Genomic DNA, 20000 nt, shown 5'->3' on the forward strand with positions numbered 1-20000 from the left:
CTCGGCTATAAGCCGAGACCCCAAACTTCTTACGGAAAAAATCAACTTGATTGACATGAATTGTAAATGCATAATACTCGGCTATAAGCCGAGACCCATTTTAGGTCTTGATGTGTATTATCGACTATGGAATTTTCGTAATTTAAAATACAAATTGACATTGACTGAAAAATTATACTCAAAGCAATCAAATGAACACGAAAGATAAGAAACAAACAAGCAACGTGATCGTGACGTGACGAATATTATTAAACAATTGTTGACCTCACAGGAAACGTGTCTTCGTGCAAGCGAAGCGTTTTATAAAAAGTTATTCGACTGGAAACCTTACAACCTCGCTCTTTAAACTTAAAATAGTCGCTGAAGCAGAAGCTGTAGAAAATAACTCCGAGATCGCCGGAGAATACGGCATCAGCGAGTCGATGGTTCCGTCGCTGGAGGAAAGATAAGTTTACACGATCTGTGATGGTGCAATCTCGTTCCCAGACTCCTCGTTCCTTCGATGGGTAAACCAGGCTTGGCGCGATATTCCCGAGGAGATGGTAAGGCGTTCGTTCAAGACTTGTGGCACCTCTATAACGCACTCGACGGCACAGAAGACGATGTAGTCTTCGACGAGAATCGATCCCGATTACACAACAACACGAACGGCTCCTTCACGAGTCACCAAGTAATAAAAATCCATATTACACCAACAACAACTTCTCTTCATTTTACAAGTAATTTAGTTCGGCTTGTAAGTGAATACACGTTCATTTGTTAGTGTTTTTATTTGCTGAGAAAGTTCTTTTTATCAAAAATACTCGGCTATAAGCCGAGACCCCTTCTACCGCTTCAAATTTGCCCAAATTGAGTGAGGATTTGTGTAAAAATCGCTCGGCTTATAGCTGAATAAGTACGGTAATCTCTTTATGGTGGTAATTTGACCTTTGTCAATCAAAACTTACCCCCTCATTCATACTGCTCAGTTGCCCAGCCATGATGTATTTTTCTCTTGTACTAGGATCTTCCAAATATACTTAGTTACTGTGGCAATTTCCTGTAGTTAATTACTGTAGTAATTTCCTAGTGAATCCTGGGTCATTTCAGTCGTCTGTGGAGGCTTACAGCCACTGAAGGGATTCATTTGAAATTACAGTTTTGTTCATGTGCCCCCACTAAGGACTACAGCAACCTAGGGTTCACTAAGGAACATAGTATTAGCAAATATATATTAGTCTATTTAATACAAAACAGCAGTAAGTATTACAATTGAAGCATGTCAGGATTTATAAAAATATACATGTGTTTGCATTTGCTGTGATTGTCATTAATTAATTAATTATTCATAAATAATGTGCTGTGTTTTTCCAGAACTACCTGCCATTTCAGTCCATCTTTGTTACAGCTCTGGAACAGGTAATTATTATTATTATTATTATTATTATTATTATTATTTTATTTATTTTTAAAATTTAAACTTAAGGCGCGTTTGATTGACTGTATTCTGGAATAGGAGTTTCAAATGCTTCGTTTTTATGGCAATTCACATGAAAATTGTCAAACACGTGCTAAAATGTTATTTTAAACTTCTTTACTATCATTGTTGCTTTAAAACGCCAAAACATACTGTTTGAAATCATCGCTCCATGTATTCTTATTCGGGAATAGGGTCAGTCGAACGCACCCTTATTTTAAGTGTCAAACTGTATGTAGCATGGGACACAACAGAAATCAAATAGACTCATATCAAAGGAACTCAACACACATGGCATGCTCATTCTGGAAATCGAGCCCAGGCCACATTGGCGGGAGGTGAGTGCTCTTGCCACTGCGCTATCCATGGTTTGGTTGAACTCAGTTCTGAGTTGCTCTGTGCATTAAGTGCTCTACCAAATGAGATTTTACTGCTCAGCTTTTTAAAGAAGCAGATCTCTCTTTGGGCGGGACAAGTTTTGACAAAAGGGCCTTGGAGTCAAGATTATCGTAATTTGGTCACATGAGCTCAGTCATACAATTGCAGGTTTGACAAGGACTATTGACTAATGACACTGATTCTTAATTCTTATGTAATGATTCATAGGATATTGATTATGCAGAGAATGCTAACAGAACATATGCTGGTCTCATGTCCAGTAAATTTATGGAGGTCAGTACAAGTTTTTCTGTTACAAACCTAAACTTCTCTGACATGCACCATTGTTAATCAAACAAAATGTATTGTGCGCTGTGATTTTGCCATTTTGTAATGCTGAGATCCAAGACTTCGAACTATTGGAATTAGTGTTTATATTTAACCTATTCATCCCTGAAGCAGCTCCCATTGATGAGTAAATCGTCTGGAGGAGGCAGTGTGGCCCAGTGGTTAGGGCGCTTGCCTTGAGATCCAGAGATCCCGGGTTCAAGACCCGCTCTGACCACTCGTTGAATTTGATCCTGGTTGTCCCTGGTTTAACTTGCCAGATGCACTTGTAAATAGCCAACTGGTTTGCCTCCAGCCAGTTGGGATTCGTGACAGTCGTCATTGTTCTGTTGTGTTTCGTCGGCCCTGAAAAGCCCCAATGGGGAGCGGTCAATTAAGTATGTGTGTATGTAGGTATGTATGTATTAGACAGAGAAAATCTATAATATATCTACATACACCTGGCTATGGAAACTCTCGTAACTCAGACTTACATTATGGAAGATGACAGTCACATCTGGAACTTTGTGCGTACTTTATTGTAGCCATTGACTTTGAGAAGAAACACACATGAAAGAATGCGGAAGGAACTGAAGGAAACGTGGGCGAAAGCTTGCAGGAAAATGGTGGGTCAGATTTGAAAGGGGAAAAAAATTAATTCAGTAATTGAGTGCTTTCAGTTCATTTTGAAATTGTGGCAATTTTCAGAAAGGCAAGTAATAGTGTTTTCATCCACATGATCAGTAACCTTGTTTTTCCACAGAAACAAAAAAACGTTTGTGGGATAATAGAGCTCAATTCCCGGAGGTTTAGTTGAGGACACCAACATGGCTGCCTTGACGTCACATGGAAACACTCTGTTAGATGCACGGCACAGATTTCAATAAGCATCACAAAGTGTTCTTTTGCTCTTTTCTCCAAATTCAACATCACTCGTGTCTCAGAATACATACATTTTACGTCACAAAGTGTCCCCTAAATACTGCTTCTCACAATTATAAGGGTAAACTGCTAAATTTACCCTGAGCTAAAAATAATGCTAACCTTCGCCCTAATCTTATTGTTAGAAATAGGTAGGAAATGCTTAGACTTAAAGGGACACTTCATGTTGTATATCAAAATTGGGCATGCATATACATGTAGTTGCTTGCATTTGCATAAGTTTTGCACTAATTTTGGATAGTTAACAATTATTCCATGAACGCTGATAGATAGCCAACGAGGCGTGTTGCGCCGAGATGGCTATAATCATTTCATATCCAACAAGTGCGAGTGGAATAATTGTTTTATTAAAATGCCCCCAAAATATAGAAAACTAGACTACAATAAAATAAAAAGGCTCAAAAAGTCATGCATGTGCTTGCCGTGTTTGTAGATCATGGTATAATGGCTCATAACCCATGATGGCTTAGCCAGTCAAAACTCTCGAATTGCATTATTCCAATGATCCAGTTTTTAATAATCACAGATATTCATGTGAGTGTGAGCGTGAAAGACAATCATCAATCAAACTAACACAAAAAATTTGCTCTTGCTGACATGAAGTTACTAATTTCTTGTTTCTTTTTCAACTTGTAGAGCGATGCTCTTGGAAACCTTGAAAAGGCCAAAAAGCTCTACATACAGAAGCAACAAGAACTGGAAAAGGTTTGTTGCTGAGTAAAGTCTTTAATTTCAGCCAATCCACTGGAGGGCAAGAGAAGTATAGAGGTTACCGCAGCCACTACTGTATGCCCCAAATGGCACCACGATATATCGGTACAACAAAAGCTTTGCAAAGAAATGCAATATCCAGCACATGGCTAATATTGGTGTTTTTGCTATTCATGGCAAAGGCGAATTTTAGATTTGTCAAATGCGTTCCGTGCTTCAACAGTCTACTCTCGATTGGCTTGTACCCAAACCGAAAACGAAAGGCAAAACAATAGAAAATAACCTAGACCTAAAAACAGTATGTGCCACGACAGTACCAAATATAAGAGCCCTCTTAAAGGAGGTTTTACACTGCCCACACACCAACATATTTCAGAGAATTCGGTTTCGGGAAGAAAAAACAATTTTATTAAGCAAGTTTTTGGGATTCTTTCCCTTACCCTTAGCACAATAGTGCTGATCAAATTAAACTGGAGGCAGAAGCGAGCTGGGCTAAAGCATTTAGCTCTTCGTTGAAGTTAGGGACTTAAGGAGGGAGGGTTAGTATTCAAAAATTTGGTTGCATCAACGGAGTTGATAATATAAATTGACCACCGTACAGAGATTCTAAAAGCTGATGTTTCAAGCGTTAGCCCTTGATCAGGGCTTTTATATTTGGCACCATTCGCTCTGACGAAGGGCTAACGCTCGAAACGCCAGCTTTTAGAATCTCTGTACGGTGGTCAATTTACCTCATCAACTCCGTTGATACAACCAAATTTTTGTTTACTACTTTCCCACCGACGCAGCACCACAGTTTTAGAAACTACCCCCTTCATTCATTTAAAGGGAGGAGTACCTCGTTTTCGGATCTTTGATGGCGGGTTGTCTTGTCGCTTTGTGGTGGTGATGATGGGAGCCAAGTGCTCTCACCACTGTGCTAGCCCTGCTCCTGTGACAGCTTTCAATGATCAAAACGTTCATTCCCCCAACTTGTACCATAGAGTTCTTTGTTGCGTAGTCATGAGAATTTGGTGTTGTATCGAGATCACATCTCTTATACTGATGGTAATCTTCATTTTCGATACCTGTCTGACTGACATTTCTTTGAAATTGTGAAGAGAATTTTCATACCGATCACTCCTGGAAGTCAAAGGGTTAAATTCTCATGACCACCCAACAAAAAACTCTGTGGCACTAGTTGGGAGAATAGACGTTTCGATAATGGGAATATTGACAGCCACTTGATGCTATTCACATTTAACACTGTATGTCATTGTTCTTCGCGTTTTTTCTTGCCAACAGGAAGACTCATCTTCCGCCAGCTTAACTTCGTTCACTCGTGGCACAAAGAAAAAAGAAGGTGACATGAGAAAAGCAGACGAAGCTGAAGAAGTTTATAAACAGGCAGTACACGATGCAAATGCGTGGCAAAGGGAGTTAGAGTGTAAGAAGTCCAAGGTGTTGGTGGAATTACGACAACTTGTGTACCAATGTGATATGACCATGAAAGCAGTAAGTTTTATTATCTTTCAATACTGGTGGCCTGTATTTGCTTCTTTTTGGGACCTTTCAGAATGACATTTTGAACCTAAATGGTCCTGAATAGTAAACAAAGGCTCTGCGAGCTAACTCAGTCGTGTGTGTAGCAATCTTCAATTTGTATGTATAGACTGAATCGGCTAACTCAGCGATGAGTTACCCAATTTGGTCCATCGTCATGTGATATCATGCTATGTGACCCATTTTTCTCAGAATTTCAAGTTAACAGATGCCCATGCAATCAACAACAGCTCAGTCTTCCGTGCATGACTGAGTTAAAATTGTCTTCTCCGTTTCATCAAGTCGGAGCCATTAAAATTGTGTGGACTGTTAACCGGATGTGGCATATTGCTACGTGAACTCTAATCCTCATGGCTTACTCACCGATGAATGACACCTGTCTGTCACCAGGTCACGTGCAACTATTTCCAGATGATGAACACTTTGGCTTCTCCTGCCCCTGTTCAGTTCCAGACTCTTGCAGAAAGCAGCAGGAATTATGAGCCTGGGAATCAGTTTTCGGAATTTGTCCGACTTCAGCAAGCCAATTCGCCACAGGCTGTGTGTCCTATTTATCAATTCGAGCCCTATTCTGCAATAAGGTATTATGTTACAGGTCGTATACACATTTTACGTCTATGGACAGGGTTTTCGTTTGAAGCCGGAGGCCGGACGTTTGGTTCGTTTGTTTTCCATTTCACGTCCGGTACTTTGACGATATAATATTTGAATATTTGTTGGCTTCTGTTTTTTTTTCCTTTTTTTTCCTTCTTGTTGGACTTGGCTACCGTGGGCTGAAGAAACGCAAGACAATCATGCGCAATAAATTCTTCAAACTAACAAGAAGGCACACCGCCTTATTTTCCTTACTAAACGGAATAATCGATCTTCTGGCCTTTCATAAGTTTTTTTTCTCCAATTTCAAGAATGTAAACAGCATTTGTGAGAGTTTCATATATAGTAATTTATCGAGGAACCAGGCCTCTTTGAGGGTTCGCTCCCAAGGAACCTGCGATAGGCCCTTACAACGGAAAATAACCCTGTCTGGTACTTTGAAAAGCTATCGAAAACCCTGCAATGGATTAACCTTTGTTGGTTTTAAATGACGTACAGTACGAGCCTTTAGAGAGGCTGACAGGCGGCTGTGTCGTGGTTTTTTTTGTCCAAATTCAGCGACTGAGAACTGGCAATCGAATCAAGCGAAACGTGAAAATAACTACTTAAAACGTTGAAGAAAGGTTTGAATAAAACAGCAAACACAGAAGTAGGCAGGAATGAGCAAAATGGGACAAGAGTAAAATGGATTGCAACAGGCCATTTCCGAGTTCATGTCTGTGTCCTCTACAAGGCGGACGCTTTCGATTTGACAGAACTGACCGGCCAGGTCGAACTAACTCCACAACGCCTTCAAATTAAGACACTTCGAGGATGATATATACTCCTCCAGAAGAATGAGAGGGATTATCATGCAAGCATCCTTCAAATTGTTGCATTTTCTCAGCAGTTTTTTTTGCAAGCTGATGGGTGTGACCGGCCAGTTCTTACAAAAGAAAAGCGCCCTAAGTGCGAAGTTTTTGTGATGGTAATTAGTTCTACTTTACATGTGAATGAAACTAATTTTCGTAAAAAAAAACTTCGCACTTTGAGTCGATTTGAAGAGGAGGCAGACATGAACTCGGAAATGGCTTTTTGAGGTTTTTAGAACTGTCCAGCCCTAACAGTTTTTCAGATTTTATCGCTGTTGTTTTTTCTTAAATTATGTATGCTCGACAGACATTTTTTCTCACAGAGCTTTAATTCATTTTTTTGTTGTTGAAAAGTAATTTCTGGGGTAACTTTTAAGTTGGAAGGAGAGTTGGTAAAACTACTCAAAACGAATAGCACTTCCGTGACACATTCCCTTCAATATTTGATAGCAGTTCTGATAAAGGACCACCGACGCCGTCTCGCCAAGCTTCCATGGTTGACGGGCGTAACAGTCAAACCCAAGCTGCCATTGAAGAGGTTATGGGAATGTCACCCTTCATTCCACGGCGCCATAAGAGCCTGACCTTACATAGCTCGAGTAATGTTAATAACGTGCAGTCAGCCATGAATTCTTGGAGCCATTTGAAAGAAAACAACAGCGATGCGGAGAGTACGACGAGTCGATCCCTTCCTGGATCACCCAGCGGCAGCCCCACCGTGACTCGTAAAGGCAGGAATATCCCGCGGGCGCAATCCCTCGAGTTTATGTCTTCTGACGATGGTGATAATAGAGGCGAATCGAGGAGGAATGGTGAGATTTTTTTGTCACAAAATGTTGTTTGTTTTATGCTGAAATTGCAGTTAGGACTTTGCATGATTAGTAAAAGAAATTTTGGACACAGACTTTTTTGAACGTCAAACGCGTGGGAATAAACTTATAGAAATCCCTGACATTTATGTTTCAATTCCATAATGTTCCTCGCCTCGCGCAGAGATCACGTGTACTTGTATCCACTAACATACGCAAATATGAACCGTTAAAGAAGCTATCGCTCTTTTGTCAAATTCAAACCGAGGAGGATTTCTTCCAGGTCTCATGTAAATACCCCGTAAAAAGCCTCATTAAAGCCGGACGTTTCGGGCTTCTTTCACCTTTTCTTCGGTAACTTTCATAACTGCGGTGATTAAAAATGTTAAATGTGCTTCCTTCCACGTCTTCAATTGTTTTCGTAGGCCCCGTAGTCCCAGTCTCCAGAAGAAATCGCCCGGCCAAGAATCAGCCACCAGCCGGTCCTTTCCAGAATAGCCGCTTATCATCAGCAGCGCAGACTCACAGGCTGAAGAAACTCCGCTCGGCGTCCAAATGTCGCGACTGCGACAGTTACGTTTATTTTAATGGTGCAGAATGTGAAGTGTGTGGGTTGACATGCCACAAGAAATGTCTGGCAAAGCTGAGTATAGAATGTGGAAAATACACGGTAGGTGATTTCTTAATCTTGTCTTTGTGTCCACATAATGGTAAAGTTAAGTGTCATTTAAGAGGGTCACACCGTAACTTGCATCCAGAATGTGAAACTCGCGCAAAAATGTCATTGTGCATCCACCAGGCCTTGTAGTCTTGGAGACTGAATTTCGAAGGGTGCAGTTAGACAACATCAGGCCAAAGGTATATATAAGGCGGAAAGGGCAACCTTTAGACCTTTAATTAATGTACGACCTACTAGGATCACAGCACAACCGCAGCCATATGAAATGATCTACGAGTCGACGATATGATCCACAAAGGAAATGTTAAGACGGTGTTCTTGCACATTGCGAAGAGTGGAAAGTACTACTCGGTAGCTTTTATTTGAATGGTCACACTCTAGGATTTCATCCACAGACTCAAAAGTTAGAACCATCTTTTACAGCAAAAGAAACAGCACCACAGTAAAATACCGCTCAGTAACTTTCATTGGAATTGTCACACTTAAATGGTCCTTTTATTGTTTTCTTTTGAAAACGCAGAAGGTCCAGAGGCGTATGACAACATTCGGAGTGGACTTTCAACGACATCTTCAAGACTCGACTACAGAAGAAGAAAACATTCCACACATCATCACTTCTTGTATCGACGAAATCGACCAAAGAGGTAAACAAAGCTTCCGTCTTGGAACCTCTGAAACACGACATCTCGAGCTTCCTCTAATTTCGTCGTTTGGTCATTTGACCGAGTCGGAAAATACCGTAATACTCTTTGTTTGTCCCTCACAATTTTGCATAAGCATTGTTTCCAGTGTCTCTTGGGACTTACAATGGTCCCAAGAGAAAACAAAAACAATGCTTATTCAAAATTGGGGGTGGGGGGGGGGGGGGAACAAATAAAGAGTATTATGGTATTTTGCGCTTCGGCCAATAGAGTATTTGCACGGCAGCGATGTTGGAGGACCAAAACAATTAAAGATATTTGTATAAAAATAACATTTATTCCCCAAAGGAATATCATTCTACGTTTCGGTCCTCTAATATGGCCGCCGTGCACATACTTCGAATTCTCACGGCCGGACTGAATCTAGCATGAAATGGAGGCTAATGCGGGCAAATCTTTTCAAATGCAAATTAATTTGCCCGCATTAGCCTCCATTTCATGCTAAATCCAGACCAACCGTTAGAATACGAAACTGGCCTATTGACCATATTCGTATTCTCAGTATGGGACTGGAACTAGCTCGCAATAGAGGCTAATGCGGGGGAATCTTTTCAAATGTGAATATTTAACAATTATCCATGAGCCCGCGCTGGATACAAGATGGTAAATAGCCAACGAGGCGCGTAGCGCCGACTTGGCTATTACCAAGCAGTATCCAACAAGGGCGAATGGAGTAATTGTTTTATTAATTCTCAACCTTCAGTTTTTGTTAATTTTATTTAAGTTTAAGAAACGACTGGAAAGTGATGTGACTTCCAAGCGCCAAAAATTTTTTACTGAGCGAGATTTGTTGCATTCATTTCCATAAAATAAAAAGGTCAAACGCTGGCATAATGGCTGGTAACCGAGATCCAGTGAACCAATGAGAAAGCTAGAATTGCATTATCGGAGGTTGAGAATATCTGAATGTAGTAATTTTTATATATCCCCCCCCCCCCCCCCCCTCTCTCCATTGCAAGCTAGTTCCAGTCCAAATACGAATATGGTCTATTGAGCGAGCATGCTTAATGCAAGCCGCGAAGCGTGATAAAAGAGTGCATATCGTGAACCCTTTCTCGACTCACGACTCGCGGGCATTACACGCTCTCTTGAAAATCTCAAAGAAGAGTAACGAGTTTTGGTCGCACTTTGGGGTTAAATCGTGATTAAGGCATGATAAATGACGCTTTAGCTAAAGCGCGTGTGTGGCCACACAAAAAGTCGATTTCGAGATCTCGGCAGACGGCGATGTAATTGAAACCAAAAACGGTAGACCTCAAAGAGCTAAACCGCGATCTAAAGCGTGTCAAAGAGCAGGCTTTATCTCGAGCTCTATCTTGAGGTTGCTCGGTTATCCAATCTTTTGCGAGCTCAAAAAATACTGCCGTCTGGCTATCGTTGGCGTTGGCAAATTGGCGAGAAGAAATCGAAAATGTCTGATTATCCTCAGCGGAGATAAGCAAACGAATGGTGAAAAACTCATTAGCAGATTGCTAAACCGTGACTACAAATATCGCCTCCTTGGAGAGCGTTTATGGAGAGTTAAACCACGATTAAGCTATCCAGTGCGACCACGGCCATAGTGTATATACATCGTCGCCACGTTCAGATATAAATGGCCCCTATCGGGAAATCTCCGAACTTTTGGAAAGTCTGGAAAGGTAGTCTAACATTTTCTTCGGGAAGTCCGTGCTACATTGGATTGTCGTCCGTTTGTTAATTGTAGTAAATTTTGCAAATGTCCTAATCACGCCGTTGTCCATTCGATTCCTCCATTTGAACGAACCCATCACCAATCTATTTCCATTCGTAAACAAACAAGGTAAAAGTTTCAAATGTCAAGTCCTTTTTCTTTGGAAACATAGTTCATATTTCCTTTTTTTGTTTCCTTTCACAGGACTTGACGTAAAGGTTAGTTCTAATGGATTTTGTTTCGTTGTGCCCTATGTTTTTTTCTTGACTCAAAACAATTCAGAATTGCATCGTTTCCTTTGCTCTTTAAAATTGTCTGTTAGTCAATTTAAGAGTGCGTTCGATTGACCCTATTCTGGAATAAGACTACGTGGAGTGATGATTCAAAACGGCATGTTTGGCGTTTTGAAGCAACAAGGATAAGAAAGATATGCTTAAAATAACATTTTAGCAGGTGTTTGACAATTTTGATGTGAATCTCCTTAAAAACGAAGGATTTCTAACTTCTATTCCACGTATTCCTATTCCGGAATACGTGCGTTCGTTTAACCCTTTTTTGGAATAAGAATGCGTGGAGTGCTAATTTAAAACGGTGTGTGGCAGTTAGAAGCGACAAGCAGATGTACTTGACAATTTTAATGTGAATCTCAGACTGTAAAAACGAAGGATTTTTAACTTCTATTCCATGTATTCCTATTCCGGAATACTGTCAATCGAACGCGCCATAAGTATTTTTTGTTTGTCATGTTAGGGAATTTATCGTGTCTCCGGCGTGAAGTCAAGAGTCGAGAAACTATGCCAGGTGAGGTCAGAAGATTCAGTCTAAATATAATTTGTCTCCAGTGAGGATTTCTGTTGGTAACTACATTGAAAGATGACTTGGGACTCGTCAAAGGTCACCATTTTTCAAAGTTGAAACTTGCAATTTTCGCAATTGCTTCAACGTGTGACCTACAAGCCTGGTCAAACGTTGTTGGGATGCCTTTGTTTTTATGCACCAAAAAACCGTTCGTAATTATGTGCTTTGCTTTTTCTAAAAAATTATAATACCGAAGCCTGATAAGCGTAAACCGTTGGTTGAGAGGTGTGGAAACCTGTAGGTTTCCGCGGTATTTAACGCCGGTTAGCGCTAACCATGCTTCAAGCAACCCGGGCCTCGGGCCCGTTTCTCGACAGTCCCGAAACTTTTCGGGCCTTTTTCGGGCCATTTTCGGGAGTCACAATTCCCTATGTATCTCAAGAACGGAGAGATTTTAAGTCATTTTGCTTTTTGTTAACTTGAAAACTTGTTTAAAGACAAGCGGAAGGCAGTTTCGTAAATGGCTTTTCGGGCCCGAAACGTTGTTGGGACTTTCGAGAAACAGGCCCCTGCGGGAAGCTTTAGCAACGAGCTCCCTAATGGGGAGTTTAAGAAACGACGACGGCTACGGCAACGACAACGCCAAAAAGCAGTAATGTTATTGGTTAAAAGAACCAAAATGATCGTGCTGCACGTGCGGCACGCATTTTTTAACAATTTTCTCGCGTACTCGTCAAAACTACTACGTGAAATGACCAAATTTAAGGTTTTGACGACAACGTGGACAAACTACAGTGAATCTTTCAGTCTCACTCTTTACTTCAAATCCGTCCGTACCAATCCAGTTATAGGACACTCCGCCCATATTGTATAATATAAACAAGAAGGAATAATCATGAAGTACTTAGAATAGCTCAAACTTATATTTTGAAGTCACGTTTTCGTCGCCGTAGCCGTCGTGGTTTCTTAAACTCCCTAATTACGGTTTGGACGGCGACGTGGGTTCACAACCGTGAATACCGTTCGTACCGATCTTGTTGCAGGAGAAGTTCGTCCGCAGTTCAAAACGTGAACAAGATGGGATAATCGCGAAATATTGAAGTGTGTTCAAAGATACAGTGTGATGGGACGTGTTCTCTGTTGTGGCTGTCCTAGTTTATTAAACTTCTCATTGTCATTGTGGACGCTCCCTGATATATTTACCGCGATCAGATTTCACAGTAGCTAGCGCTTGGGGTAGCTAATATCTCGAGCCAACTCGGGCTAATATCTTCCAGCATTACCAAAGGACATGCTAACACGGCGTGGTACTCGTTCTTAAGTCTTCACAGTGTGGGTTTTCCCCCAAGTTTTGTGAAACTTTTCGTAATTTGTATCCGACATTGTGTCTCTCGTTTTACCTTTGCAGGCATTTGAGAATGGTGTTTTTCATGCTGATTTGTCTGATACCCCTCCACACGTCATCGCGGCTGTCCTCAAACTTTATCTCCGTCAGGTGAGTAAATCTGTTCCTGCCGATACCCCGTCGAGACATCGTCCTTTTGACCTCCTTGTCATAACAAAGAGATTTCATACAGCGTTTACGGTAAACAGCACACGTCAGATTGAAATTTGCCTTTTGCCAAAGTCAGTTTGATTTTGACTGATTTCTTGCTGTTAGTTTACAGAAATAGCCCATTTCCGGGTTGCTGTTTTCCTCTGTTGCAAAGTGAGTCCTTGTGCACAACCATTAAAATGGAATTGAATGGGGCATTTTCATGGAAATCAAATTATTTATCGTTTGAATGGTTTAGCACCAAGACTCGTTTTGAACGAGAGGCAACAGCAAGTCTTAAATGGCCTATTAAAAGTGCCTTTATTCCTCACCAAACCTTTCCATTCTACTTGCTCTCCGAAACTGCCCCAAATATCTTTTGTTTTTTTACTACTTTTTATCGAAAACTCACTTTTCCATTCGCTTTGTGAAGCGGGACAAGTGGCCTCAGTTTGATCCTTGACCGAGCAATGAAAGGGAATGGATTCGGTAACGGGTTCACGTCTCAAAACACTTTAAAGGACTCTCCCAATGCAAAGTAGTCTGTGACGTCATCTCGGTATTAAACCCATTCCTCTACCGTGCGCGGTCGTATATCAAATGACAACTAGCTTTTCCACCTTTTAAGAGCCTCTAAAAAGTGGATTCGAAGGGGAGGGCTCAGCGAACAAAATAATTCGTTTTAGACAAGTTCCGAGAAGTTTGAAGTGGTAGGCACTTAAAGCAAGAGGCCATTTTCGAGATCATGTCTGCCTCCTCTTCAAAGCGAGTCTAAGAGCGAAGTTTTTCTTATGAAAATTCTAAAGTAGAACTAATTACCATTACAAAAACTTCGCAGTTGGACTAAGCAGACAGGAACTCAGAAATGGCCTATTTGGCAAAAGAAAAAGGCTAGGTGGAAATAGGGAATTTTAATGCTCTTGTGACATTAAGTACCTTCTGTTACACCCACCGTTCCACGTAGAGGCGATAGACCACTTTGGATATATTAAAATTCAGCTTGACAGCGAAGCCTACAGGACACAAACAAAGGAAACTGAATGGACATATTTATTCATTTCTTTTGTTTGTGTCCTCTAAGCCTCACTATCAAGCTTAATTTTTAATATATTGAAAGTGTTCTAGTAGCCAGTATCAAAACTACCATGATACTCTTTGTTAGTCCCTGCAAAAGTTTGCATTGTCAGCATTGTTTCCCGTTTCTCTTGGGACCATCGGAGGTCCCAAGAGAAAATAAAAACAATGCTCATGCAAAATTTTGGAGGGACAAACAAAGAGTATTATGGTATTTTTGATATTGGCAAATGCAAAATCTCTCGTTATGTCGTCGTCAAACCCCCCCCCCCCCACCCCCCCTCACTCCCTACCCCGTGGGCACCCCTTACTTGTTGCAACTGAATTTTTGGTGACTTTTCTCGAAAATCTACAATCTTCATTTCGGCTGTGCATAGGTAATAATTTATCCCTTTGATTTCCAAGGGTGATCAGTATGTAATTTCTCCTCACAATTTCAATGCAAAATCAGTCAGACTGGTATTGAGAATGAAGAATCTTATCAGCTTGCAGAGTTGTGGCGTTGATAGAACACCAAATTCTAATGACTACTCAACAAAGAAATCCGTGGTACTACTCAGGAAAATTAACGTTTTGACCGTGGAAATGAAAGGCTTAAAATGTTTCCTTTGAACCCTACTTCCCTAGTGATCGCTTTTCAACGGTCTCTATCCCTTCGACCGCCGAACTACGTTGTTTTCGTTTGACCAACCAGCCACCGATCATGTCCTCTCAAGATGAACAAAATCCTTTTTTTGCCCTGCCCCCGTGATGCTTCTTTCACAACCTCCCCTCCCTTAGGTGAGCTGATGTTTAGCATTACGCTTTCTCTTCTCTTCAGCTTCCAGAATCACTTCTGACTTTTAGATTGTACCCCGAGTTCATAAGGATAGCAAAGGTGAGTGCTTTTAAGTTGCTTTTCAGCGTGGAGCCTTAAGACTTAATTCATTCACTATGGAGCTTAGAGGGAGTTTCAATCGAGTGTCGTAAAACCAAAACTGACCAAAGTCATTACTTTGGCAAATCAAACAGGACGGAGACAATCCAGTAAACCAATCAAAACTCGAATTAATTACACGTAGCCGACACAAGGCGCGGGCAAATGTGCACGTGCGAGCCACGGTTGGTTTTGGTGTCACTTCTGATTGGTTGAAACAGACTGTTGGCTTTGGTTGCCATGGAAACTTAACAAAACTCGTGCGCCACTTTCCTAACCAATCAGCTGTGACTTGCGCTTTTCTTCCGCGCTTTACCGAGGTCTTCAAGTATTTTGTTAGAATTTTTTGCAGTTAAATTGATTGTTTGAGTTGGCAATAATAGTCACTTCTATTTTCGCTTGCTATCTGTTGGTTTTCCTTTGTCGTTCATAGGAGAGCTTCTCTGTCATCAGCAACTCAAGAACGTGCAAGGAAGCTTGTCAGAACGAAGATCTCCGAGAAGATTACGACAACCTCATCAAGAAACTTCGAGAGATCGTAATGCAACTACCGACGGCTAACCGAGTGACTGCCGAGCGGTTGATTAAGCATCTGAAGCGTGTGTCGGAACACGATGAGGCAAATGCCATGCCTGGGAGTAATTTGGCCATTGTGTTTGGACCCACACTGCTCAGACCATGGTAAAGTTAGTCCAGTGTAGTCTTGTTCAGTCATGTGTAGCTAAGTAAAGTTAAATAATAGGCCATTTCCGAGTTCTTCCTTGCCTCATTTTCAAAGCGAATCTAAGTGCGAACTTTTTGTTATGAAAATTAATTTCCATTCATATGTAAAGTAGAACTAATTACCATTACAAATACTTCGCACTTCGACTCGCTTTGAAGAGGAGGCAGACTTGAACTCGGAAATGGCCTATTAACCGACCTATCAGACTACCGTTCGGGAGGTCGTCGGTTTATCTCCGGCCAGACCAACGCTCGGGATCTTAAAAGGGGCCTTGTCATGCTAAATTTGCGGTTTTTAGGTCAAAACTGGGTAAAAATCTAAATTAGTACTTCAGTTCACACGCACAACATTCCTGACAACCCTATGAGAAGATATGAAGTGTATTTATGGCACAAAGAGCTATTCGTGTTTAGTTTTTGGCGACTTTATTCACTCCCACAGTGTTTAGTACATTCTAAAACAACTATTCACCTCAGTGTGGCTAGCTAGTGGTGGATATTTTCCTCGCCACCACTAGAACTGGCCACTTCCACTTCGGTGAATAGTTATGAACTACCAGATAAATCAAAAAACCTTCCAAAAAGCGATATCATGCAAAGCCGTTCAAATTATCCATTAGATTGCGATAAATCGAACTTAAAGTTGTTTTCACATGAGTGTCGTGAAACCAAAACCAAAGTTATTCCTTTGGCCAATCAAAAAGGACGGAGACAATCCAGTAAACCAATCAAAACTCGAAGTAATTACACGTAGCCGACACAAAGCGCGGGAAAATGTGCACGCGCGAGCCACGATTGGTTTTGGTTTCACTTCTGATTGGTTGAAAAATTGGCGCGAGAATTTTGAACCAATCAATGATTGAAGTAATGCAAAAGCAAGGTAATTCGCTGATTGCCGAAAACCGCTCTATTGTGCAAAACATCCTTCCCTAATTAAGGTCTGATGTTGAGTTTTTGATATTTTCAGCGAAAACGAAGCGACCTCCACTCTCTCGGCGCTTGTGGAGATGCCTCATCAAACTCGCCTGGTAGAACTGCTGATTGCCAGTCCTGAGGTATGGTGAATAGATAACGCGCTGTTAGCGCTCGATATTAGTTGTGGTTGTCTTGTCTAAGAGTAGTAAATTCGCTGTTTTGAAAATATGGCCCGCAGCGCGAAAGAAGTATAGAGGTCTTACGATGATTGCGATGTAAAAGAACTAACATGATATTGTTTAGGCGTCCACCAACGAGGAAACAATTTTGCCGAACCAATTGAAGTAAAGGCCTTAGCGGAACATTTCCGTAAATTCCTCGAGACTGTATAGAGATCTATTTTCTATCTATAGAAAACTTTATCCGTTCGGATTTGAAGTGTCGGCGATTTCAGGAGTGAAATCTTTTTACTTTAGAAAATTCTTGCGAGCTTTTTCAGATTACCTAAAATTGCAAAAATAAACCTCTCGGGAACATCAGAGACTTTTCTCCTGGTAGCAAACGTTTAAGGTAATGTTTTAGTGATTTGATTGTATTCGACAAACCTCAAAAAGTTTTGGGTGAGATTTAAGAAATCTGTTTAGTACTTATCGTTTGTGAAATAACCAGCCCTAAAATTGGTATATTTTGCTTAGTAACTCAACGAATGCTGCCCAGTTTTGAAACTTTGTATAACTGTTACTCATTTTTAAGATTTTTTCGCTTTCGTGACGAGAAAGCCAGCCATACTCCTTGAAACTGTTTCACTTACCCTTTCAATTTTCAGGTTTTTGACCTTCCATACACTGACGATTCAAGATCACGCGATACACGCGTTGAGGTAATTCTACCGCAAACTTCATTGCTTCAAAAGTTTATGTTGGATCTGGATTTTCTCGTCTCCGCCAGGTGATCTGGTGACGTAATTTGGAGGACCGTGAAGAAAAGTTTTAACGCCGTATCCCACAACCGCGCGCGGCCTTAGGTGTTGTTTCCAAACTCCCTGCAATATTGCCATCACCAAAATTCAACAGATCATTACGTGTCTACCACATTTTCCTGTTACTGAATGAACATTCAAGTAGACCCGACAAGATCTAACCTCGCCTCTGCCAGTTGAATTCGAAAATAAGGCCGCGGGTGGTTGTGGGATACGGCGTTAAAATAGTTCTCCCCAATCCTCCGAATTACGTCACCAGATCACCTGGCGGAAGCCGTGTTCTTTTTGTCAGCCCCAAGAATAACGACTTCCGCTAATTATGTACTTCCGGTTCTTCCGCGCAGTCTCAGAAATTTGAAACACAAGTGGTTGCCAGCGATTGCAAAATGATCTTTCACTCCAACAGCGCATAGTTTAGAATAGGACAGTGACCATTCTTCTTTTCGCCGGCCGAAGAAACGTAGCCCCTTGAAGACAATAGGGAGCTTACGAAACGACGACGCCGACGGCAACGACGACGCTACAAAACAATAGCTCTGCACGCTCTGCACGTGCGTTTTACATTTTGGTAAATTTCTTTGCGGTCATCTCCTAAATGACGACCTGAAATGACCAAATTCAAGGTTCTGTGGAGGACGTTAGCACATGACGATTAATTTTAAGTTCTCTCTCTAAGCTTCCAACCCACTCATACCAGTTTCATTCCTCGACAGTTGCTACACATTTTTAAGGCGAAACGACATGAAATAGCTTCGTAGTGATGTGAATAACGCGAACTTGTATTTTTAAATGAAGCCCTCGTTGCCGTCGTCGTCCTCGTTTCGTAAGCTCCCTAATAGGGAGCTTTAGCAACGACGACGAGAACGGCAACGAGAACGTCATCTCAAAACATAAATTCGCGTTATTGTAATCACTTCGAGACTATTCCAAGCTTTTTAACATGACAGTGGTGTGGTATCCCCTTAAGAATGAAACCGATATGAGTCAGGCTTAATTTAGGGGAGAAAATGAAAATTTATCTCCAAGTGCTGACGTCCGCCATGAAACCTCAAATTTGTGTTGTTACGTTGTTTTGCTGACGACAGCAAAGAAATGGACTAAAATGAAAAACGCACGTGCAGGGTATGCAAACCTAAAAAAACGCAAATTTATATTGTGCGATGACGTTTCCTTTGCCGTCGCCGTCTTCGTTGTTTAAGTTCCCTTTAAACTCCTTATAGATGGTTTTCAGTCACGTGATGAGACGGCCATGTAGGTGCAAAAAACAATAGCAAATTATGCCTCATGTTTTGCATTATAATAGAGTCAAATTCCCAAAAGACTTTTTCTCTACTTTTCTCCAACATGGCTCCTGTGACATCAGGTGAAAGCCATCTATTAGTGTCGTAAGACGATAGTTACAACTCAACGTTACGTTAATTATTTGTCCGCAGAAATTCACTCCTCCCGTCGTGCTTGACAGGAAGGATAGCGTGGTTACCATCCAAAGTCTACGATCTGCTGGAGGTAGGAAACAATGACCTGTGGCTTTGTATTCGTGCCTTTCGCCGCATTCGCTGAAAAAAAAGTGCTGTTGGGATTAGTAATATGCGCCTTAGTGGATCGCGGTTTTCCAAGATAGACTATTAGAAATCACAGTATTTTTGCGCAAAACAAGAATGCCAAAAATGCCTTGGACTCGTCTCGAATTCGACAATCATTTCTACTGAGCTTTCTTTTTTCGTAAGAACTTCTCGTTCAACGTTTTCATAGTAAAGTCTATTCTATCCATTCCTTAAATTCTGCTGTGACCGGAAATGAAGGGATGAAATCACGATGAACAATTCTTGGAAATCCATATTTCTAATTTTTCCTCTGTCTATTACACAGTTCCACGTAATAGACCTTATTCACGATGGCCGCCATGTTGGATTTGCTAGTATCATGCAAATTAGGTACACACTTCTGAGGGGGCAAACAGCACACGTTCGAGAGGTTATAACGAACATTTTAACCACACAGATGATTTGTTTCACGTCCATGAATGTTTACCACCTAAGTAGTAAAATAGAATGATTACGCAAGTTACTTCGATGCTTTTTTTTAGTGAAAAATGAGCAGATAACGAAGTAGAAAGTCGAATTGTCAAAGACAGTCAAAGATATAAAATTATTATAAAAGGTACTTAATTCTAAATTCTAAGATGTATTACTTTTAGCAATGTTATTTCAATATTTCGACGAGCCGATTTTCCGCAATTTGCCTTTTTTCCAATGTTTGCCCCCCAGCATAACACATGGCTAATTTGCATGACAATTTGAAAACCACGAAAGTGACACCTGCGTTTCGCTCGTCCGAAAGATCTTTTATTCAACATAAATTGTTTTTGTTTTCCGTTCATTAATTAGGTGCAGCCCAAG

General features: G+C 41.0%; 1 protein-coding gene across 8 annotated transcripts in view; it reads left to right on the plus strand.

Annotated features, from left to right (window-relative positions):
• Positions 1–20000, plus strand: part of LOC137974322 (rho GTPase-activating protein 45-like) — a 53307-nt gene that overhangs the window by 26429 nt on the left and 6878 nt on the right. For 6 of the 8 annotated variants that reach the window (XM_068821223.1, XM_068821221.1, XM_068821225.1 and 3 more), the window contains 18 exons: positions 1354–1398; positions 2063–2128; positions 2707–2787; positions 3740–3808; positions 5099–5308; positions 5747–5937; positions 7252–7613; positions 8036–8280; positions 8810–8933; positions 10867–10880; positions 11413–11463; positions 12869–12955; positions 14889–14945; positions 15418–15665; positions 16675–16762; positions 17449–17502; positions 19035–19107; positions 19989–20000. The exon at positions 19989–20000 is cut by the window's right edge and continues 31 nt beyond it. In XM_068821223.1, the coding sequence (XP_068677324.1) occupies positions 1354–1398; positions 2063–2128; positions 2707–2787; positions 3740–3808; positions 5099–5308; positions 5747–5937; positions 7252–7613; positions 8036–8280; positions 8810–8933; positions 10867–10880; positions 11413–11463; positions 12869–12955; positions 14889–14945; positions 15418–15665; positions 16675–16762; positions 17449–17502; positions 19035–19107; positions 19989–20000 (2077 nt within the window). The remainder of the gene's footprint in view (positions 1–1353; positions 1399–2062; positions 2129–2706; positions 2788–3739; positions 3809–5098; positions 5309–5746; positions 5938–7251; positions 7614–8035; positions 8281–8809; positions 8934–10866; positions 10881–11412; positions 11464–12868; positions 12956–14888; positions 14946–15417; positions 15666–16674; positions 16763–17448; positions 17503–19034; positions 19108–19988) is intronic. The other 2 variants (XM_068821222.1, XM_068821228.1) reach the window with 1 other exon arrangement.

This window comes from Montipora foliosa, chromosome 10 (genome assembly GCF_036669935.1).
Source record: "Montipora foliosa isolate CH-2021 chromosome 10, ASM3666993v2, whole genome shotgun sequence".
NCBI classification, from domain to species: domain Eukaryota; kingdom Metazoa; phylum Cnidaria; class Anthozoa; order Scleractinia; family Acroporidae; genus Montipora; species Montipora foliosa.